Source organism: Ochotona curzoniae, unplaced genomic scaffold (genome assembly GCF_017591425.1).
Source record: "Ochotona curzoniae isolate NIBS_2020 unplaced genomic scaffold, NIBS_Ocur_1.0 contig_1, whole genome shotgun sequence".
Lineage (NCBI taxonomy): Eukaryota > Metazoa > Chordata > Mammalia > Lagomorpha > Ochotonidae > Ochotona > Ochotona curzoniae.
In genome coordinates this window covers 21,728,671-21,751,705 of record NW_024464918.1, presented here as the reverse complement: position 1 = coordinate 21,751,705, position 23,035 = coordinate 21,728,671, and the positions used below count along the sequence as shown (strand labels likewise).

The 23,035-nt window shown below is 36.4% G+C and overlaps 1 protein-coding gene across 4 annotated transcripts in view; it reads left to right on the top strand.

Annotated features, from left to right (window-relative positions):
* The window catches only part of FBXO38 (F-box protein 38), a 48,385-nt gene that overhangs the window by 15,582 nt on the left and 9,768 nt on the right, over positions 1 to 23,035 (top strand). For 2 of the 4 annotated variants that reach the window (XM_040997326.1, XM_040997401.1), the window contains exons 6-15: positions 1,646 to 1,783; positions 3,182 to 3,319; positions 4,338 to 4,431; positions 5,719 to 5,849; positions 9,176 to 9,346; positions 11,091 to 11,233; positions 12,290 to 12,503; positions 15,257 to 15,376; positions 16,291 to 16,470; positions 17,931 to 18,665. In XM_040997326.1, the coding sequence (XP_040853260.1) occupies positions 1,646 to 1,783; positions 3,182 to 3,319; positions 4,338 to 4,431; positions 5,719 to 5,849; positions 9,176 to 9,346; positions 11,091 to 11,233; positions 12,290 to 12,503; positions 15,257 to 15,376; positions 16,291 to 16,470; positions 17,931 to 18,665 (2,064 nt within the window). Of the gene's footprint in view, positions 1 to 1,645; positions 1,784 to 3,181; positions 3,320 to 4,337; positions 4,432 to 5,718; positions 5,850 to 9,175; positions 9,347 to 11,090; positions 11,234 to 12,289; positions 12,504 to 15,256; positions 15,377 to 16,290; positions 16,471 to 17,927; positions 18,666 to 23,035 lie in introns of all 4 variants that reach the window. The other 2 variants (XM_040997487.1, XM_040997574.1) reach the window with 2 other exon arrangements.

Below are 23,035 nucleotides of genomic sequence, written 5' to 3'. Positions count from 1 at the left end.
AGATCCAAGGTGAAACTGGTACTTAATCTTTTCCCTGAGAAATGGAGTTACAGTAGTCTTTCTCCACACTCTTTGTTTGCACAGTGGTCACAGTGTGTTTCTGTGTCTAAATATTCTTTTGGTATTATATTCCAATATTCTCAGCGTAAAGGATGACCAGGCAGATATTTTAAGTTTAATTTGTTATCTTTGGCCTAAATAAATTTTGAGGAGCTCCTACTATTATAGTTTTTTTAATTTGTTTTTCTTTTTTGTTTTTTGTTTGTTTTGTGCTGTTATAATTTGACCTTTAATTTTTTTATTGCATATTTTATTCAACACATACATGCATTGTTACATGCATTATTCCAAATATTAGGATTTTTCTAAAGGAGAAGAAATTCCTGAAGTGGAATTAGATGATGAAGGGAAAGCAGCAGGAATAAGGAGTAGGTCTTAAATCAGATGTGCACATTTGTCAGATTTCTTACAACCTCTTATTTGTAGTAAGGTCAGGGAATGATTCTTACTGGAAATGTGATATCAGATGAAACTCAGTTTTTAGGTAATGAAGGGATTATGTAGTATCTGAGATTTACAGTGTAACCTCCTTAAGGTAAAAAAAAAAAAATGTTTTTATGTCTTTTAAGTTTTCCACTGGCCTTTCTTGTTCATTGCAAATAGAAAAAAAAAATTTTTAACTGCATTTGCTTATATAATCCATCCAGTAAATTAGCCCTTACCTAAATGAGGGCGATAGAAAGGTATATAGTAAATAAAAGAGTGTGAACATTCTTGAGGCATGGGCATTTGTGTGTTAGGTTATAAGTTTGTAGCAAATTGGATTGATCATATGGTGTAAATGCTTTGGATATGTCTCATTGGTACTACTACTACCCCTGGGAGATCTTAACTTGATTTTGGAATTCTGTATCTTGTATTTAAGTCTATACATCATTTCTCTGCTTTTCTCTCTGGTTTCTTCCCCATATACATAGTTTACGCTCAAGTTAACTATGTTTTTTTGGGCTGGGGGGAAGACTTGCTTGCTGAAATGCTTTTATGATCTCAAGGTTAATTAAAAGTTGCATTAAATTGGTTTTGCTAATGAAATCTAGGATTTGAGCATCTAGATTCTTGGATTTCCTTCGCAAATTACAGCCAGTTTATGACTTTTCTGTAGCCTACAGTGATTAGATTTTAGGCAAGGTTTCCATACCTCTTCTTCCCATAGATGTGTTGTGTTTCTTCTTTCTTCCCCAATTCCTGAGTTTTTCCTGATCTGTGCCCCTCGTCCTTGCAGATTGTGTTCCTCTGAGAAAATGATTCCTGGTATTAAGCCATTCCTGGATCAGAAGCATAAAATACCTTTATTCACTTGAAAGACTAAAATAAGTGTTATTTTTCAGTGCCTCAGCGCCATGTTGATTAGATTATGCCAAATATGTATTTGTGGATGTTTAAAGCTAAGTAATGTGCTTAGGATTTGGCTAAACAATTTTTATAGGATTGTTTTAGAAAGCTAAAATTGATAGAACCTAATTATGCAATTTTCTTCTGACAAAAATATTCTTGAAAAAGAAAATGATAATTTGGAAAATAGACTTATTATATAGAAACAGTATTTATGTGATTTTTTTTTGTTCTTTTTGATATATTGTTTTAGGAGTGAATGTTCCTGAAATTCCCTGTATTCCAATGCTAAGGCACCTTTATATGAAGTGGGTAAGGCTTACTAAACCACAGCCATTTAAAGACTTTCTTTGCATCAGCTTAAGAACTTTCGTCATGAGGAATTGTGCAGGTAATTGTACTCAGTGGAATTAAACATGTTCTTTCTAAAATATCATAAAGCAAACCCTGGCTGCATTTGTAAATGAAGTGACATGCTGTTACTACTGTTCTGTCATCCTTTGAAAGTAAATACACTTTTTGTTTTAGATACATTACGAACAAAATTTGTGTTTTACCTTTGAAAACAAACCAAGGCAGGATCAGTAAAGAGTATGTACAGATTTCTGACAGCCACTTTTATTTTTCATAGGATTGTTTTTTAATAGATTTTAGTCTACTTTCTTTGTCTGGTTTCCTAAACATCTGCATGTCAATAGTTACCTGACCTAATCTCCTTTAAATATTTCTGTTAAGATAGTACTCTTGTGAACATCCACCTTCAATTTCCCCTGTTGCCCTCCTGCATCACACAGAACTCAGCTTCAAGGTTCCTAGCAGGCAGGGACCCTCAAATACCCTTTTATCTGTCTCTTTTCCATGGTGTACTTTCTTTCCTAGTCACAGCTGCTAATTCAACTCTCCTCTACACAGCCATACAGCTTTCTCCATGTCTTTCCTTAATCCTGAACTATTGTTTCCTTATCTTGGGCCTGCAGTCCCTTCCTCTTTATACTTGTCACATCCTTTTAGGTTCTGTCTTTTCCAACTCTCCTTTCTCCTCTTAATTCTTTTATTTTTGTTTAGTACAGACTTTTTTTTTGTACGTGCTATTTTATCCTTTTATAACTCATGTTCTATCCCCATCTCAACTGCAGGCACCATTATGAGCAGACCATTTTATCTGTTTAGAGCACTTATAGGATCCAACATAGAAAGCTATTTAAGTTATCCAGCTGCTAAGGATCAAATTTTCATCCTGGTTTCTTTCCCTGAGTTATTTAAGTTCAAAACTATTGAGATTTCAGGGAATTTACTACAAAAAAAAACCTATATATCTCTCCATTGTCACTGGGGAAAAAAAAACAAGTTTTGCTAAGTAAGTGCATGATTAATAAGCTAACAGTTTTATTTGTGATAAGAATTATATGGGTTGGGTGTTTGACAGCAGCAGCTGAACTACTATTACAGACACGCCCATCCCATTTTAGAGTGCCCGGGTTGGAGTCCCCGCTATACTCATTACTCTAGCTGCCTGCCCATTGGACCCTGGGAGGCAACAGGTGATTTAACTCCTGCTGTCCACGTGGGAGACCAAGATTGAGGTCTCAGATGGCTGCGTCCTGTGTATGAGCTTTTGGGATGACAGATCTTGCTGTGTTTCTCTCTACTTTTCAAATAATTAAAATACTTTTTAAAAATAGTAATTCTAGGTTGTAGAAAATAACAAAATGTAAGTTACTCTTTTTTGTCACTGTTTTGATCTTTAAGGCAATTTAACATTGTTCCATTGGATATTTTTCCTCTCTAGGACCTACAAATTCTTTAAAATATGTCCCTTTAGTAACGGGCTTAGCCTCTGCCAGAAATTTGGAACACTTGGAAATGGTTCGAGTTCCTTTCCTTGGTGGTCTTATTCAACATGTAGTTGAAGACAGTTGGAGATCAGGTATTCATTTTTCTCAGTTACTTAATGTTTTAAAAGTCAATTTAAAAATATTTTTATGTTTTTATTTAACCTCTCCTGGATATTTTAAAAAGTATATGCTTGCTAGTGCTTTTGCTTTTGTTTTGTTTTCAAATAACCAATGGCTAGTATTAATTTGCTTTTCATGCATGTTTTAACCTCAGCTAGTACAGTGATAGGGCATGTTTTCTGGTTTTATTTTTTATTTATTATTTGTGTGACCATTACCTCCTGCGATTTGTTCTTTTTCATAGAAATGTATACTTTTTCTAGTGCTCTTTAGTGATCAGAATTCTTATGACTTTGGATCGATACCCTCGGCCTCCAAAAGAGTTTAGGAATTAATAATGTTAATAGCTAATGTTTGTTTAATACTTTAAAATGTAGAAAGGCTCTCATGTTTATCACTTTGATATTAGATCCATCCATCAGGTGATGGCTTTTGAAGGAGAAAAATATTTTATTTTTAGATCCTTTAGGATATGGATTGTACCGTATGCTAATCATATCCTCATAACAAAAATGTAGAAAGACTTTTAGTTAAATTTTGATGATTGAAAACTAAAATATAATGAAACTAAAATAAGATGAAAAATTGTCCAATACTATTGTTTAAATAAACATAGTTAATAACATTGAAACATTAATGAATACAAAAACAAAACTTAGATTTATTTTTAAATCAATAATTATTATCTAAGACCAACCAACCTGGGGAACATCATCTGTCAGGTGGACCATCCATGTAAGACTTGCAAAATCATTTCTTCCGGTCTTGCCAATGCAACCTTAGGTGGGACTCTACAAATTCAGTGACTTTACATCAGACTAATTTTTAGGTTGATAGGTTTATATGGCCTGCCAATGATGTTATAAATATACAGAACGTTATAAATAGATACAAAAATGTTCCCCACTCCGTCCTATGATGTGTGTAAGTACTTTTCTATAAGTTCAGTAGTCCGAGTACATGCCTGTTTTTGTTCCCTTTCTTGTTTAGGTGGTTTCAGAAATTTACACACTATTGTTTTGGGAGCTTGTAAAAATGCTCTTGAAGTAGATCTTGGTTACCTCATTATTACTGCTGCCCGTAGGTATGTTTCCTTTTCACATTATGTCTTTCACCTCGTGTCTTTCACCTCGAAATTAGATTTTGTTTTGTTTTTCTGTTTAAAGAAATGTGAGAGAACATATGCTCTGTATGTGTGTATGGAGTTTCATTTTGCTTTATTCAGATGAAATATAAAGAAGTTTTTTAAGTAGCCAATGGACATTACAAAGTAGTGCTTTTGGGTTGCAACAGATAACTAGTTGAGCTGCACTGCAGACTTACCTTAGAAGTGTTGGCTCAAATCAGAGAAAAGATAGTTAACTACCTGGAAGTATGTGAAAGTCCCAACAGAAGTTGCCTTTGAAACTCTGATGTTATAACCTTTTCAGGGAGCATTTTTTCAATCTCTGAATGATATTCTGAGTTGTATCAGTTAGTTGGTGATATTTGCTATTTAGACAATAGTGTTTGAGTTGGCTTTTCTGGGTTAAATTGACTTTTCCTCAGTGTTTGAGCTTATGAACAACTTAATATTTTGACTGTATATGCATTTTGCTTTATGCCACATTTTCTGCTCCCTGTATATCAAAGGTTTGCTTCTACTTTTATTTTTGTAGCATTTCCTTTTCATTGCATTATTTTAGCTGGTTCAAGTAATTATTAATTATTTCAGCTGGTTCAAAACAAAATTTCTAATATCAGTAGAATATTAAGAATGTAAGTGAAATAACAGAAGCCATTGCTTCTAATTTTAAGCAAGTTAATATTATTATCTACTATAGGACTATATATTCTTTGCAAAGTTAGATGTCTAAAGAGAGGAGGATGGTAAAGAGTACTTGGCACAATTTCAGATCTGCTTCTGATTCCAGCTCCCTGGGTGTCAGTGGGTATAGATCTGGATTAAGGTTCTAGCTCCTGGCTTCAGCTTTGCCCTGCCCCAGCTGTTGGGGTCATTGAGAAAATGTGATAGCAAATGGAAGATCACACTTTGTCTCTCTAACTTTAAAATAAATAAATCAGCTATTTTAATATACATGTTAAACAGCATCAGCTACCTAGTCTCACCTTTGCTCAGTAAGGCCTAAGAAACAATTTAAACAGTTTTAAGATTCTTGCCTTGTAATTCATTGTTACTTTACATGCAGCTTCTGATATATGTATACTTTGTAATTTGCTATCTTAGAGGAGACGTCTCTTATTTTTTGTGTGGGCAAGGGAATTACTGACATTTTCATAAAAATTTAAGCTGCTATTACAGCTTTACATTCTGGGGAATCTTTGGTTCTGATGGTTTTTGTTTTATTCTGATGTGGATCTCTTTGTTTAGGTTACATGAAGTTCGGATCCAGCCTTCCCTAACCAAAGATGGTGTCTTTTCTGCCCTGAAGATGGCAGAGTTGGAGTTTCCCCAGTTTGAAACCCTTCATCTGGGATATGTAGATGAGTTTTTGCTGCAGAGTAAGACTTATTTTATTTCCTAGGGTTGCTGTCTGGCATTGCTCATCTGGATAGGGATATGTCATATTTTCCTGAATATAAGACAACATAAAAACCTTCATTGCTCTCACTTCTTGAAGAAGAAATCTTTACATTAAAAATGTCACTGCTTTTTCTTTCTGTGTTGCCTCTGATATTAGCATATTATAAAAATAATAGTTATTAAAAATATACCAAAAGAGGATCCTTATTTAAATTTGGTACTGTCTCTACTTTACTGCCCAAGTTTCTTTCCCATTCTGCTTTATTTTTCACAGAATGTCATCTTTGGTTCCATTTGTTGAATTTGACCTACCACACTCTCGAAGCTTTTGATGGTCCTCTCAGATGAGGTCCCATTCCCTGCCCATGCTCTTCATTTCCATAATAAACCCACTGGGGATTCTGGATTTTCCAGATAGTCTGAGCACATAATGGTCAGTATTTATATAATGATCATTGCTGTTGGAAGTGTTGTTCACAGCACTTTCTAGAATGCACTTATAAGTGAGAGCTCATTCCTTTGGTTTTAAATGCATGTCAGTTCATTAGTGAAATGTTTGTCCACATAGCTCTAAAAGGACATGCAAGGAAATTTCCACCAGGACTTCTGAGTGCAGTTTTTTCTCACGTACAGTCTAGGAGGCAGCAGGTGGTGACTCAAGCATTGCTCCTTCTTTACCAGGTTGTAGGATTTTGGTTAAGTTCCTGAATCCTGTTTTTATTTATTTATTTATTTTTTGATATTTAGATATTGGGACTTTTTCCCCATGTAATTTACATCAAGTCCTCCTCTTTTTCATACCATCATATCTAATGCCATTTTTTTCTTTAGATCTGATTTGTGTTATGGAAAAACAAGTCACAAGACTGAATTCCTCAGATCAGGATGGCAAATGGTCCAGATCAAAACCCTTTTTTGTTTATAAAATTAATATTTGATATCTCTGTATGAACAAAAAACTAGTACCTTTGACATTTCTGTTATTCTGTATTTTTATTTCCCAAAGGTTCAAAGTGTGACAAATTTTGTGACTTAATATAGCTCACTACCTTCAGGTCTTCTAAAAGATTGATTTAAAAATCCTTTTTATAGCTAGCTATTTCCCTATAGGGTTTCTCTGTCCATGTGCATAATTTCAATAGTAAAAAATGCTGACTACTGGACTGTAATTCATACTTTTCAACATAATTTGTTTCAGACTTTTTTTTTCATGTTTGATAGTTTATTTTGTCTTACGAGGCTTTCTCTTCATATTCACTATACTTCAATCTTTTTTTCCATGTATTCTCTGTCCTTCTAAAAACTGAAGAGATACCAGATACCTCTAACACGCTCTGAGAGCAGTGCAATGACCCTGCTCAAGTACAGTCTTTTCACATGGTTTCTCAATAACTTAGTCTTTTCAGTAACTCAGATTATGAAGCCTAACTCCAGAACATAGCAGGTGGCTTCTGGTAAAACTCAAATCCCTTTTCGTTACAAAGGGTCTGGCAAAATAAATATACACAAGCATTGCCCTTTTCTCCAAACATTTAATGGTCAGAGTGACAATACCAGATTGAGGAAATGGTTGTACTGAATAATATACATTTCTGTACATGAGGAATTATTGAGTAGCTGACATGGTTAAGTTAAGCACAGTGATGGGAAAAATCAGTGACCTAAAGATGACTACTTAGAAAAACATTCTTCATTTACATGGATTCATGTGCTCAGAGCCTTAGCTAAAAGTGATTATAATGTCAGGAAACATGTAAGCCACAGCAGTAAAATTTAGTCCTGGAAGTTTAGAAACAAGTGGAATTATTTCCTGTTCCTAATCTTGGGACCTCAGCAAATTATTCCTCTTAAGTATATGTTTTATCATTTCTTAAATTTCCCTTGTTTTCTCCAGAGTGGCACTGCTGAGGATACAATTGAAAAATAAATGTACTAGTAATACTCTCTGACACTTAAGATGTATTCTGTAATTGCTAACTTTTGCTTTAAAAGCTGACCCGTGGACTATAGAAAGACAGTAACCAAAAAATGACTATCAGATACTGTCATCAGGGTTGTTAGGGAGTGTGACAAGCCTGAAACCCCAGAGCAGGGACAGGTTGAGTTGATATAAAAGATTTGTCAATATTGGCTGCAGAATTTTTGTGGACAGTGCCCAGGGAACAAGTACAGTACTCTTTCTCTTATCTTAAGGTAAAAGATAACTTCTATCTTGAGTCCAGAGAACAAGAAAATGATTCTTACTAGGAGTTTAAGGGAAATAAAGGGTAAATTGTAAAGGATGCATTAAGTTGAAATCTGTAGCAAATCCCAATAACTGCCAAAAACATACTAGAAGAAGAGCTGCTGTGAAGTGTAAGGAAAGTAAAATTTTAAGAGTTTGGTATTGACTGTTTTAAACATGTCCTAAGCTCAAGTTATAAATTAATGTTCAGGGCAGCTTCACAGGAGCAATAGATTTGTCTTTCAGCTGTGTTATTGGTTGATTACAAGGACTATGGGACATTTATTGAACTTTTAAAATTCCCAGCACTATTCTGATAGACAGCAGGTAATGAATTTTTGCCACTTACGTGAAAAACTCAGATAAAGTTTAGGCTTCTGGCTGTGAGTTGGTCCAGCCCAGGCTGTTGCAGGTTTTGGGGAGTGAAATACAACTGAGGAATAGACCGTTTTGGTTCATATCATGATGAACTTTTAGTTTTACCTTTTAAAAAGAAAACTAAAATCTTAAAAAGAAATTCTTGTACAAACCAAAGCTGATGGTTTTAGAGAAAGGTAAACTTTGGGAATTCAAACTCAGTTTGCTGCAAGATCCTTTTCCTTCTGCCTATCAGATAAGTACAAAAATAAGTAAATATTTCAATTCTCAGCACTATTTGAGGGAATTGAACATTGAACTTTACCTGGACAGTACCTCTTTTCTTTCCTTCATGGAACTCTTCACGTTAGTGTAGTGCTGTGAAGAATAAGGGGTAAGCAGATGGGAGAAAGTGTTATAGAAAACAAAGCATGAAATGGGAGTTTCAAAGACATGACCTAGAATGGTGGGTCCTTTTGTGCTAATACCCACCCTGCTAGTTTGAGACCAAACAGTGGGCACTACAAACCAGTGTCATGCTTTGGATTTAAAGTTCATTTTTAGGGGATGGGTATATATTTACCAATCAAAACCCCAGAGACTCTAAAACTGAACTAGAATTGTTAGAGTTTACTTTTCTCTACACATTACCACACTAGACTCCTAAAACATGTCCGTGACATTTAAAATTTTACTTTCTTTGAAATTGATTTCTCTTTCCAGGCCGAATGGCTAACACGGATCTGGTGAAGTATGGTTTGGCTGATGTGGTAGAAAATCCTGGTATCATCACTGATATAGGGATGAAAGCAGTCAACGAAGTTTTTTCCTGTATCAAGTATCTGGCAATTTACAATTGCCCCCATCTTCATAACCCATACAATTGGATATCAGGTACTGTAGACTAATGCAGCTATATATTTACATTGAAAGCATGTAATGTCTTTATTTTCTGCGTGTTTTGTGGTTGAATTCCTAAGGTAAAATGTAGGTATTTTATATTCATCCTGGTTTTGTAGGATTTTGTTTACTGAGTTAGAAATGTAAACATAGTCTTATACCTGAAGTTCTTTGTCTACAATTTTTGCAACGTCCAGAATATGTGATAAAGTACCCTATCTTTACATGTACTTCTTTGAGTCAGGTACATAAAGTATGAGTTAGGAATTACATGCTAGGATCTAGAATATTAGAATTGTTTTTCTTTAATTACCTTCAAAATGGCACATCATCTTAAAGGACAAATGCATATCTAAAAAACTAATTAGGTGACATTGCAAACACTAATGTAAGGGTTGTATTTCTGTTAACTAGAAATCTTTACTGTGTAATTTTTGCATTCTTATTTTTCGTTATGACAGGAGTTCATTTCTTTCCCTGAGAGAATTCAAATTGAATACTCTAAAATACTTGGGACAAGAAATGTTTTCAGATTTCAGATTTTGAGGGTATGGGGGTGGATTTTGGATTTTATTGGTTAGACAGCCATAGTCCAAAAGTCCTCAATCCAAATGCTTTAAGATCTGAAATTATTTGAGAGAGTCATGTTGGCACTCAAAAACTTGTGGATTTGGAGTGTTTTAGATTTTAGATTAGGAATGCCTCGCTTGCAGTATTGTTTGTTGTTTCAAAGGCATTTCTTAAATACATAAATGTATAAACATTGAAATATATTCAGGTGGAAGAAGTTCTCTTGTGACATCTACTTTAGCCAAACAGAGTTCCCACTGACACCTGTCACTTCCCAGGGTCTGCATTTCCTCACAAACTAGGGCTCTGGGACTTCTGTCGAGATGATTCATCAGAATGGCCATGTCCTACCTATGCCAGAAATTAAATTCCGTCCCTCGCCCAGCTAAACCAAGAAAATTTGGTGAAATTTGCACTTTAGGATGTAGCAGGTGTAGATCACTTTTAAAAAATAACATTTATTGGGTTTTTGGTTTGTTTGTTTTCTAAATACAGAAGAGTATAAAGAAGAAAACAAAAAATGGCCTATAATCCCACCACTCAGAACTCCTGTTAACACTTTATAAATAAAAATAATACATGCACTTGATAAATTTCAAACAGTACAGAAAGGTACAAAATGAAAAGTCTCCTCTTCTCAAAGGTAACCATTATCAACAGTTTCTTGTATATTCTCTGGACAGATTATTTTGTGCATCTCGCAGCCTATACATGTATAGCTTTTTAAAATTATATATGCAAAAGGATCTTATTCTGTATACACTATCCTATCGCAGTCTTTTGCCCTACGTATGTTTTGGAGAGTGTTCCATATCAGCAAACCTATTCAGCTCTTCTTCGTTCTTTTGGAGCAGCTGCATGATGTTCTGTTAAATGAATGTGCCATAATTTCTTTAACCAGTGTCCTGTTGTTGAAAGGGCATGTAGATTGTGGAATAAATCCCATTTAAATCAGGACTGATTTAATATAAAGTTAATGGTTCCCAGGCCATTTAGTTCTAACAATGGAATTAGATACCGAAACTTTGTAGTTTAAAGTCGTAAGATTTGACATCATGGAATAAGAGCAAAGTTAGGATTTGAAAGTCTTTGTGGCCTATTGCAAAGCTCATCAATAATGGGGGGAGTGTTACTGAAATTATCTCTGGTCATGTCATTTCTTCAACAGACCACTCAAGATGGACCCGGTTGGTTGATATCAATCTAGTGAGGTGCCACGCTTTGAAGCTGGACTCCTTTGGTCAGTTTATTGAATTGTTGCCCAGTCTTGAGTTTATTTCACTGGACCAGATGTTTCGTGAACCACCCAAGGTGAGCCACAGATGAGAGTTTTTGTTTGTTTTGATTTTCCAGAATGAAAACAAAACAAAAATTTGAATTTTTCCCTTTTTAATAAATATGCCGTCACAGTTTTATAGTTGAGCTTATTGTGAGCCTCAGTAAAGGCAAAAGATTGTAATAATTCACTTCTTGTGATATTAAAAAGTCAGTAGGAAGGCTAATTGAAGGATGAGTTTAGAAATTTAAGACAAAAATTGTTATTCTAAGTAATTAGACTAAATCTCTAGTCAAGAACTTAAAGTACAAAATGAAAAATGATCAGAGAACTGTTTTAGAAATGTTTGCTTTGCTGCTGTCCTCACTTTTGTGTATCCTAGGCTATCTTTGGTTGCCCAGTTGTATAACATGTTACTCTACACGTTCTAAGGGAGGGTTCAAGAAGCTGTTTACAATGCCCACATTCTTATTAGAGTGCAAAATCGAGTGCCTGCTGTACTTCTAAAACCAGCTTCCTGCCAGCGGGTGCTCTGGGAGGCAGCAGGTGATGGCCCAAGTACTTGGGCCCCTGACATCCACGTGTGAGAGCCAGATGCAGTTCCGGGTCCCTGGCTGAAGTCTGGTGCAGCCTTTGCTCTAGTGGACTTTTGGAAAGTTTACCAGCAGATGGAAGAGCTCTGTTTCTGCCTCTGCTTTCAAACAGAAAAGAAATGAAAATAAAAACTACTTAATTGATAAAATTCTATAGTATCCTGACTTAAAAAATGGAATTATTCTTTCAACTAATTGTGTTCTATCTTCCCAGTCATTAATAATTACATTCCCATTGTTTAAATAGTGCCAAATAGTGTGGACGGTTTAGGATTTGAGGTTAGAATGCTGGTTTCCAGCTGTAGCACTTACTGGTCTGTGCTGTGGGGCCTCATTTATGAATCATGCTGGTAATATTTTACCTTTCTTGAAGTGGAAACGACTTTAAATGGTACTATGTAAATATTAGTTCTTATATACTGGTGATAAAGAATATTTAAAATGAATTGTTCTCTGCTAGCCCAAATTAATATATGTGTGGCTTGCTTTTTACTGAAGGGCTGTGCTCGTGTTGGTCTAAGTGCAGGCACTGGAATTGGAGTTTCCTCAGCTCTTGTTAGCAACCAGAACTCCAACAATGACAATGATAATAATGCCCAGAACAACAATGCCAACATCCATGATAACAATCATCATCACCCAGATGACTCAGATGAGGATAATGACTTTCGGCAGGAATTGCAGCCAGGAGAGCAGCAGTTTGCAGCTGAAGGTAATGCAGAGGCTCTCATTTTTTGTTACCTACCTACTATTTACATTACGTTAACATCCTCAAATGCCCCTCTCTTTCCTTTCCCATTGCAACAGACTTTTTTGTAAACTACATGGTTTAGTTGCTTTTAGGCTGGTCTGCCTACTTTATCTGTTGCCCAGCTATAATTAGTTCGGTCTTAGAATACCCAGAGAACTTTTTAAAATATGACAATCTTGATCCCTTTTGAAAACTGCTTACTATTGCCTTAGAGTAAAATCCAGGTCACAGCCTGGTACATTATCTGACCTGTGTTGACCTTGTACTAGCCCCATCGCACATACCATGCTTGTATGCGTATCGTGTTGCACCTAAGTCACACTAACTGGTATCTCTTAGAATAACCTCCATTTGGGTTTTTATGGCTCCTTTCTTATTGACTTCATGAAACACTTAAAAGCTTTTTTAGTAAGATTTTTAAGTTTTTACAGTCTGAGGCTCAGGCTGCCTTCTCAGCCATGTTTTCCCTTTCTCACACTCCCTCAACACAAAATAAACCCCTGCTTTCCCTGGGACCACCCACTCTCATGAAAACAAAAATTGCAGCATACTACCTGGTATGAAATGTTGCTTCATCTCAGTGAAACTTTCCCAGACCCACGTGAAAATTAGTTTTTCCTTTTTTGTCTGTGTTCCCCTTCAACTTTTGACCTCTTGTAACACTTGATAATTATGCCCTAACATATAATTTGATAACTTGATCATTATGTTCTAGTATGTTCTGACCTGACGTTGTGTGTTTGCCATCCCTGCCAGATGGTGTTCAACTGGTATAAATTTACCATTTGCTCATTCTCCCTGCATTATAGTAGGCTCTAGAGAGACTTCAGTTTAAATCCTAATTAATTTTAAACACTCCCAGCCTCCATTTCCTCAGATCTAAAAATTAGTCCGTGTATGATTGCTGTGATAATGGGGCCCGGCATGGTAGCCTAGCAGCTAAAGTTCTCACCTTGTACTCACCAAGATTCCATATGGGCACCGGCTCTAATCTTGGAAGTCCCATGTCCCATTCTGTTCCCTGCTTGTGGCCTGGGAAAGCAGTTGAGGATGACCCAAAGCCTTGGGACCCTGCACCTGTGCAGGAGGCCTGGAAGAGGTTATTGGCTCCTGGCTTCAAACTGGCTCAGCTCCAGTCATTGCAGCCACTTGGAGGGTGAATCAATGGATGGAAGATCTTCTTCTCTGTCTCTCCTCCTCTTTGTATATCTGACTTTCAAATAAAAATAAAATAAACTTTAAAAAAATTCCTGTAAGAAGACAAACACTATATATAAAAGCTTTTAGCATACAGCCTAATAAAGTATGTCTACATTAATGACTTTCATAATTGTTCATCAAGATTACATGAAAGAAGAAAATTGATTTACTTTATCATGGAAAGTGTCCCAGAAAGGTCAGTGCTCATTCCTAAATGGAATGTGAACAGAGCAGAGATTCAAGATAGGAGACGGGACATAAAGAGGAATGACTGCCGTATGTTGAAGACCAAAGTATTCGCACTGTCTTCATGAAATCTAAAACCTCACTACTGTATATTTCAGTGACATTTATCTGAGCAGTGGAATTTTGTCAAGTTCTTAAACAGTGTATTTGTTTTCTAAGACTTGGCTGTTGCTTTCTTTTGTTTATTCGTTTCACTCAAGTGATTGGTTTCTTTCAAAGCCGTGTTACGGAGCCTGTGTAGGCATACAGATAGAGTGGTGATGAAGGTGGACACAGCCTCTACTGTAGTCTAGTTAGGAAATGTGAAGGATGGTACAGGTTAGGTATTCCTTATCCTGAATGCTCTGGGCCATAGTGCTTGCAGATGGTGGAATATTTATATTGACTTTTTACTAACGTAAAAATCTGAAATGTGGAACATTCCGAATACTAATATGATGCTCAAAAGTTTGGATTATAGAACATTTAAGATCTTGAATTTTTTGATTGGATGTGTTCAGCTTATATTTGTATGGTCTAATGCAAACTGAAACCAAAGATGCTTGAAAGATAAGAAGGTAGGTGGTAATGGGTGCTTTGGATATTGACTTGAGGGCTTTGGATGTAATCTTTTAAAGGCATAGGAAAGTCAGGAATTATTTTATTTACTTCCTCGGGAGAGTAGTTGTTTAAAGAAGATATAGTAAACCATCTGAATCTTACCTGTCTGAAATTGTTCACTGGACCTATTATATAGGTTAATAAAAGAATAAAATCACATATTTCACTGATAGCCAGTCAATAGCTAGTCTAGAATACTTAGATTCTAGAAAGTAGGGGGAGGGAAGTACATTTTAAACTTTCTTCCCAAAATAACATTGTTTGCCTGGTAAGCACTGTAAGTTCATTGCTTAAGATCCAAGGCCTCCTAAGTATTTGTTTTCAGCATCTTCAAGCAGATAGTTTAGAGGAAAACGAATCCCAACAGTTATCCTCGGTGCTATCTACAGGGATGAGTGTGGCTCTGTCCTAGTCTCCCTACTTTGATCTTACTGACTGATGGACTTGGTTTTACTTTGTGATTCTTTTTCACCTGTCATTTCCTCCTCCATAGAACAATTAAAACCTTCTTGTTAATATTGCTACAGTGAAGCACAGGAGCATGCTATTTTCCCAGTGACCTTAGTAGGCAGATGGCTGCTCAGTCCTCAGGGCTGCCAGTTTTGTTTGCCATTCTGGTTTTTATGCCTCTTGGTTTTCACTTTGACTTGGTTTGTTTTTTGTTGAAGCACTGAATGAAATGGAAGACATGGTGCAAGAAGATGGGGAAGTGGTAGCGGGGAGTGGAAATGATACTCCAGCTCACAGTCAGGCCATTATTCCTGTGGATGTTGATGAGGAACAAGCAGGTAATACTGTGACTCTTCCCACATTCCTCCTTCTGAACTCTAGAGCCCGACTCTGACACTGAGAAGGACTGGTTTGCTACCTTTAGTGCCATGTATTGAGGCCTACAATATATTGTTGATATTCTTGTTTCATGTATCTGTGTCTTAATAAAGTTGGCTTTTATTTGTAACTAGTACAATAACTGCCTTTCCTATGTAACCAGAATTTTTATATCTCTCTTCCTTACCCCACCTTCAGTTTTGTATGTTTATAGAAAAAGGAAGCAATGAATCATTTGTGGGAAAATTAATAACCTGATTAAAGATTTTGTTAGTACCATGACATCATCTTAAAGGGGTGTAACAGTGGAGTGGTTGACATAAGTGGAGACCACAGTATAGACAGTTGTCATATCATGCGTTAGGGCAAGCAGCAGAGTCATGTGCCCAAATATTTGATAAAATGTTCAACATTATTCAGCTAACAGTCCAGGGATAAATTGAGATTAAAACTCAAATGTCTCCTGATCTTTTGGAATGCTGCCTTGTCTTTGAATTGAAAATATCTTTAACTACCTATGTTTTAAATGTCTTACAGATGTGCTCATTATTCAACAAATATTTACTGAATGCCTACTCTGTGCAAGTGTTGTATAATGTGATTAGAAAAAAAGCCATGAAAAGTTCCTTGGATCTTTCATTTGGTTGATGTTGATGTTATTAGCCATTTAGTGGAAAAATTGGGTCATGATAGCTAAAAGTTGCACTGCCAAGCAGTTAAGCATGTGCTGCATAGACAGAAATAGGTGAAACACATCTAGCTTTCAAGAACTTATCTTCTGTTCTCTTTATCTTCCATACCTAGAAACAGTACTTTGCATGAGTCTTTTTTGGGGGGAGAAAATTAACTGTTAGACTTGTATTTTTTGTTTTAGGACCTAGTGGTCTTCAGCGTGTAGTAAAACCAACCCCAATTACTGTTCATGATTCAGAGAGCGATGATGAGGAGGACAGTCTAGAACTGCAAGAAGTCTGGATTCCTAAGAATGGTGCTCGGCGGTACTCTGACCGCGAAGCAAAGACTGGAGAGCCAGTACAGTCCAGGGAATTGTCAGGTGAGCAGTCGATTCTTACTCTGACCGGTCAGTGAGGATCACTATCAGAACTGACACACTTGGCCTTTATGTAATGTGTCTCTACAGCAGCTTACGATGTTAATTTATTTCCTAGAGAATGTGATAAGAAGCAGGAAAGGCTGTAGCCAAGGCGAGAGGGAGATATGGGTAGTGCTATCATGGCCAAGTGTTACACAGCAAAAATGTGAAGGAATGTGGGCTGAGGGAAGAGAAGCAAGAGTTTTGAGTGTTCCAGCAGAGGCTTCAGGTAGTTGTGGCATCACAGTATCAAGAGGCCTTTGCTCACATAAGGCTTAAGTACCGAGTTACCCAGAGCAGTGAACAAATAGCCATTTTCCAGTTAATAATCTGTCCAGCTACGCTTAGTGACTGTTGGTGGCTAGTATGGCGCTTGAGGGAGAATTGAAGTATGTTTTCCAAATTCCCTGTCTTTTAAAACTAGTTAGTTGCTTCTGCCTTAACAAGAAATTACAATTCTCTTAACTTAGGTTTGCACCTCTGCCTTGACTTTCTTTCGCTTTCATTTCTCTGAACTTGTGCTTACCACTTTTCACAAAGATTTTTTTTTAACTGCTCATTTTTCCTTGAATACCCTTACTCCTTAATACATTCAAATGTTTATATACACTTTATAATGTTTTTTTATTTATACACGCACACACATATATGCATGTGCATGCATATTCTGTGTATTATGGAAAGCTCAGTTCTCTGGCCTCGAAATACTTTACTAACCTCTGACTATTTATTCAATTTTTATTTTGCTCCTTTTAATAAATTAAAGTAACTTACACTGTAGTTGAAAGGAGCTTTTCTGGAAACTGACATTTAGGAAGAGTTTTCCAGAAAATTCAGTTTCTAAATATAGCAGCTAGAACCTCTGCTGGACAGATGAAACTTACCTATTTCTTTACACACTCCTTGAGCCTTACTGTGCCCTGGTGCTGTGCTAGGTGCTGTGATGGATACAGAGATGACCTGAGTCATGGTCTCTTTCAGGAGCCTCTAGTCTAGGAGAGTCAGGTCAGACACACAGGTAATATTCTAGAGTATGTGTCGTAGTGGTTTTGGGGTGGGCGTGCAAAAGAGTTTGAGCAGAGAAGTTCACAGGTGACAAATGGGTGAGAATAAAACCTCGAGGCAGGGATATATTGGGGGGAAAGTTGGGTATAATACAGAATGTAAATGAGATAAAATGGAAAGATAGCTTGGAATCAGATCATGAAGCAATTTGAAGACTCAGCTAATGAAGTCTAAGCTGGGTAGGTACTAGGTAACCGTGGAGAATTTTTAAGTCATTTAGTGATGTATTCATAGTTATATTTTAGGAAAATTAGTGTACATTGTTTCCTGTTCCAGATTTACTCTTGTCCTTTGTCCAAAATTTGTACTGAAATCTCTTCTTTCCCTTGGGCCATTCTTCTTTTTTCTGTAAGCAGTAAGTGGAAAAGGCAAGACTCCACTTCGAAAGAGGTACAACTCCCATCAGATGGGCCAATCGAAGCAGTTTCCCCTCGAGGAAAGCAGCTGTGAGAAAGGCTGTCAGGTCACCAGTGAGCAGATCAAAGCCGATATGAAAGCAGCTAGGGATATTCCTGAAAAGAGAAAAAACAAGGATGTTTATCCCAGCTGCAGCAGCACCACCGCCAGCACAGTGGGAAACTCCAGCTCACACAGCACTGCTTCTCAAAGCCCCGACATTGTAAGGACGGTGAACAGCGGCGGCTCTTCCGAGCCTAGCCCTACAGAAGTGGATGTATCCAGGCAGTGTGTCTGCTCCCCCGGTGGGTCAGAGGACTCTGAGGCCATGGAGGAGGGAGATGCAGAGAGTTCTGTCTGCCCCAGATGCTGCTGTCACAGGTCCCAGGAATCCCAAAGGAGAACTAGCAGGTGTTCTGATGAGGAACGTCCTTCAACCAGCCGAGCCTGTGTTGTGAATGGCCCGGATGGTACGAGATCCGCCTTTTCCTTTAGGACTCTGCCACAAGGGGGGTCTGCAGGCCCAGCACATGATGAGAGGACAAATGGGAGTGGCTCTGGGGCTACAGGTGAGGACAGGAGGGGGAGCTCCCAGCCTGAGAGCTGTGACGTGCAGTCTCATGAAGAATACCCGCGGAGGCCCCTAACCAGGGCCAGGAGCAGACTGTCCCATGTACCGTTGGTATCTGAGTCAGGTATGACAATGCTCCCAGGAGTAGCAACTGCAGGGTAGGGCTGGAGAAAGGCATGAGCTTGTTCTGTGAGTTTTCTTACTAAAAGCCTGTTTGGCAAAGTAAATGTGATTTGGGGGTACTGTGGATCATATATATTTTGAACTAATTTTTGGCAGTGGGTTGGTGGGTGGGGGTATAAAGTAATTTGTAAAACACCCAACCCAGAAAACTCAGATTGTTCTGCTTAGGAAATGTAACTGCATTTGCCTTAAAGTAGATACTGATTCTGGTTTTGAAGCCTCATCCCACACTTAAGAAAATCTGAACTTAGCAAAATTAAAAATTTGAAGTTGCTAGGTCTTGGGGAATGTGTCTCAGTGTAGTTTCCTGGGGATATTCCTGTATCTACAGTATTTAGTAACTTTTTTCTGTAATCAAGTTTTACTTCCAGTTCAGTTTGCCAGGATATAACCAGGTAAGTAAATAGTTTTTACTGAGAAATATTTGGGTGAAAGTATTTTCAAAACCATGTGCACCTTATTTCATTAATGTTGATGATGTGTATGCCAAAGCATTGAATCGAGCAGCAGGAGTAAGTACATTTCTTAATTATAATTCTAATCTGTTTCTGACCTTATGTTTTACGTAATCTCACATTTATTAACCTGTCACTAAATATCTCTCACTAAATAATCATGTAGTTTGTGTAAAGATTCCAAAAATTTTTAAATACTTAAAATCTTCCTTAGAACATTGGCAATCAGTTCCAGTATCTATTATATATTAAGCAGAGCTTCAATTGTGGTGATTTAAACTAACAAATAATGACCTGTAAGAAAAGTATGATACTCTAATTTTTTAGGTGATAACATAATATATCATTGTAACATAAACTCATTAACATACAGTTGGCACTGTATAAACCTGGGTTCACAATCCATGGATTCAGTCAATCAGGAACAGAATATATCTGGAGGAAAAAAATTTTTGTTGAAACACTAAACTGCAGACAGTTTTCTTGTCATTACTTCCTATACAATACTCTTGTGAAACCTGCATTACATTTACATTGAATTATGTATTATATGTAACCTAGAGGTGACTTCAAGTAAATGACACATATGCATTGTGATAGGTAAATACCGCACCATATTATGTAAAAGACTCGAGAGTTTGAATTTAGCAGATCCTGGAGCCAATTCTCCAAGCATACCTCGGGAAGATTATGTATGAGTTAATCTCTTTGTTCTAGTTTTAAAATATACGTAGCATAATTTTACAGTTGTATGTGTACAGTTCAGTGTCAGTAGGTACATTCACATTGTGCAGTAATCACCCCACATTCCATCTGAACTTTTTCTTCATCTCAACCTCAAGTTCCGTACCTGTTGTTGCATTGTTCATATTTATTTATAAAATCAGATCTCTACATCAGGGTACTTAAAAAAGTAAGTTTACTTGGGTATATAAATTTTTGAAACTTATACTTTTTAGCACAGGTTTTTTCCATGAACTTTCTGAGAATCCTTTATAGTTTCCTTTGTGGTTTATTTTTATGCTTCACGAGGCTTTCCTGACACTTCAGAAGAATGTTCTTACGTTATTTCTTAGTTATTTTAGTTCAGACTTGTACTGTAATCTGTAGAAACTTTGTTTTTTATTCTAATTTGTCACTAATTATCCCAAAGGTATTTATTGATATCCACTGCTATGCTGTATTCTGAACTACTCTTTGATCGCGTTTAGACTCTTAATACATTTCGGTTTTTTGAGGGCCTTCTGTTTTGTTCCAGGGTTCTGTCTTCCACTGTTTGTCTTCACAACTTCCTTGACTGATCATGGATATGTCACTAGATCTTGGGTTTTATTCAGAATTCCACTAAAGAAACAACTGAAAAGAAATTGTTACTTTTACAGAACTGAATCTTTCTGTCTGGAGATTATCATGTTTCCCATGTTTTTCATGTGTCTTGATTAAGTTTCCAAGGTCTTTTTGCTGTTCTTTTGATACAGATCCTTCATAGTAAATGTTGGGATTCTGATATATTTTTGTTTTTTTCCTATGTTCTCTTTATCCTCTTTACCATTTCATTCTGACCTGTTTTCATGGCTGGATCTTCTGTTTAAGTAATTTTCTTAATTTGAAGGATGAGAATAATTCATTTATGTAGTTCTTTTTTCTACTTCATGGTATTAAGTCTCCTCCCCCCACTTTGTTTTTTTGTTTTCAATTTGAGAAGACATTCTAGTGTCTATATCTAATATGCTTATTAGGTAAATGATTTCCTAAAACTTTTGTTCATTTCCTTTCAATTAACAATTTTTCAGGGGTTGATCAAGGACTGATTTTAAGATTTTCCAGATCTCTTGAAAGTCTGTTATTTTTTTTTTATATCTAGTGTCCATTCTGTTTTAAAGAGAAGAGAAATCCAAAGTAGTAAAGGAACAAATTTAATTTTATTGCTGTTGTTGCTGCTGCTGCTGTTGTTCTAGGTTTTTTAAAAATCCACTAGTACTAATGTTTGATTTCTTGGTTTAGTTGTAGTAGCTATTTAATTATATTATTTGTTTGTATTTTGGGAATAAATACCTGTAAGTTCTTTTTTTCCTCACTGTATAATAGTGTATAAAATGAATATCATAAAATCACTAACTGGGTCATAGAACTTTAGCATTTAAAGTTAGTATAGTTTTCTCAAATACTAAACCTATTCTGATGCCCAACGCTGTATTCGTCTGCTTTTCTGTTTCTGTATTATCTTCCACACTAACATGAACCACACTATGTTGTAACTCCAAGTTTTACTCTCTGTCTTTCCAATTAGATTGAGTTCTTTGAGGGCAGGGACTGTGTTTGGTTGTTCATCCTTGTGTTCCCAGCTTCTGGCACCATGTCTTACACAGGGTATGCGGCTGAGAGAGTGATTGTCGGCTTAGTTAAGTGTTGACTACATCTTTTGAGGTATCATGACAGTGGCTATGTTAGGGGACTATTAATTTTGCCCCCTAAGCAAAATTAATCTTTTCTAAACATGGAAGGGGGCAAAACATGGTAGTAATAAGCACCAAAAAACGCATTTTCCTATTACTTGGGGAAAAGTAGACATTTTTAAAGTCACCTATGTATAGCAGACTTAATTTTTCAACGTTTCTTTGGAGACTTAAAACGCCAGTTTGGGTACTCTGGTAACTTTAAAACCCTTATTCTTATTCTGACTAATTAATGTAAGATGATGGCAGTCCAGAAGGGTGAAAATCTGAAAATTTGAATTAGTAAGTGGAATACCAGTAGAACAGTCTTAAGCCACTTTTGAGGAGTGCAAATAGATCTGTTTTTCTGTTTGTTTTCTTTGGTAGGTCGGGGGAGGCAATTTAGGGAACCAGGAGCTACTGGAGCTTAAAACTGGTGTGGATTTTGGTTATCAGGGGACGTGTGCTGCATTGGTAATCCAATGTTCATGAAATTCCTTGAGGGTACTGTGGAAAGGGTTATTCCTTGGGTAAACATGGTTAGTGACTTTGGTGTTTTTAGAAATCCCAGGGATTTGGTGGCTTCAGAGTCTTTAAGGAAGCTGGATAGGGAGAACTCTGGGCTCCTTTTTACCTCCAGATAAAGCAATTGTTTTTACCTATTTGTATAGAATTTCACAAAGATTACAACTACTAAAGCAAAGAGACCCAGTGTATAAAAACCATTTAAATTAGATCCCTAGAATTGCCATCTAATCCCGAGCTGGACAATTTGTAATATTTGTACCTCATCTCCCTATCTTTCTAAGTCTTATGTGTTTAAAATAACAAAATTAGAAAGTAGAATATTTGTAATCCAATGGTAGTTTCTGAAAGTACAATATTGATATCTAATTTATGAAGGTCAACTGTTTCATTCAGTATATACAGTATTATAGCATACTTAAGTATCAAAAGTTAGGACAATCACTAAAATAGCTTTATTAAGGTCAGAATAAGATTTGCTTTTATACTTGTAATGTTTCAGAATAATACCCATACTAGTAAATAAGTTTTAAACTTACAGATAAAAGATTACACATTTTCTAAGCATAGACTGGCACCTGATTACTGGGGTTTGACTCCTGATTCCCACTTAGCACCCTGGCAAACCATTTTATTCCCAGGCCTGTTTCTTAATCCAGACTTTATACAGGTAAATTAAAAAGTGTATCCCAGAGTCATAAAGATTAATTAATACCAGTAAAACCTTTAGAGCAGTACCTGATACACAGTAAGTGCCTAAAAGTATTTGCTATTGTTTATGTGTCTGCTACATGACTATCCAATCTATAAATGTTAAATACCAGTTCATTTAATAAATGTTCATTTTAGCCTGTTGCTGATTGCTGACAGTGAAACAAAGATGAAATAAGACAGTG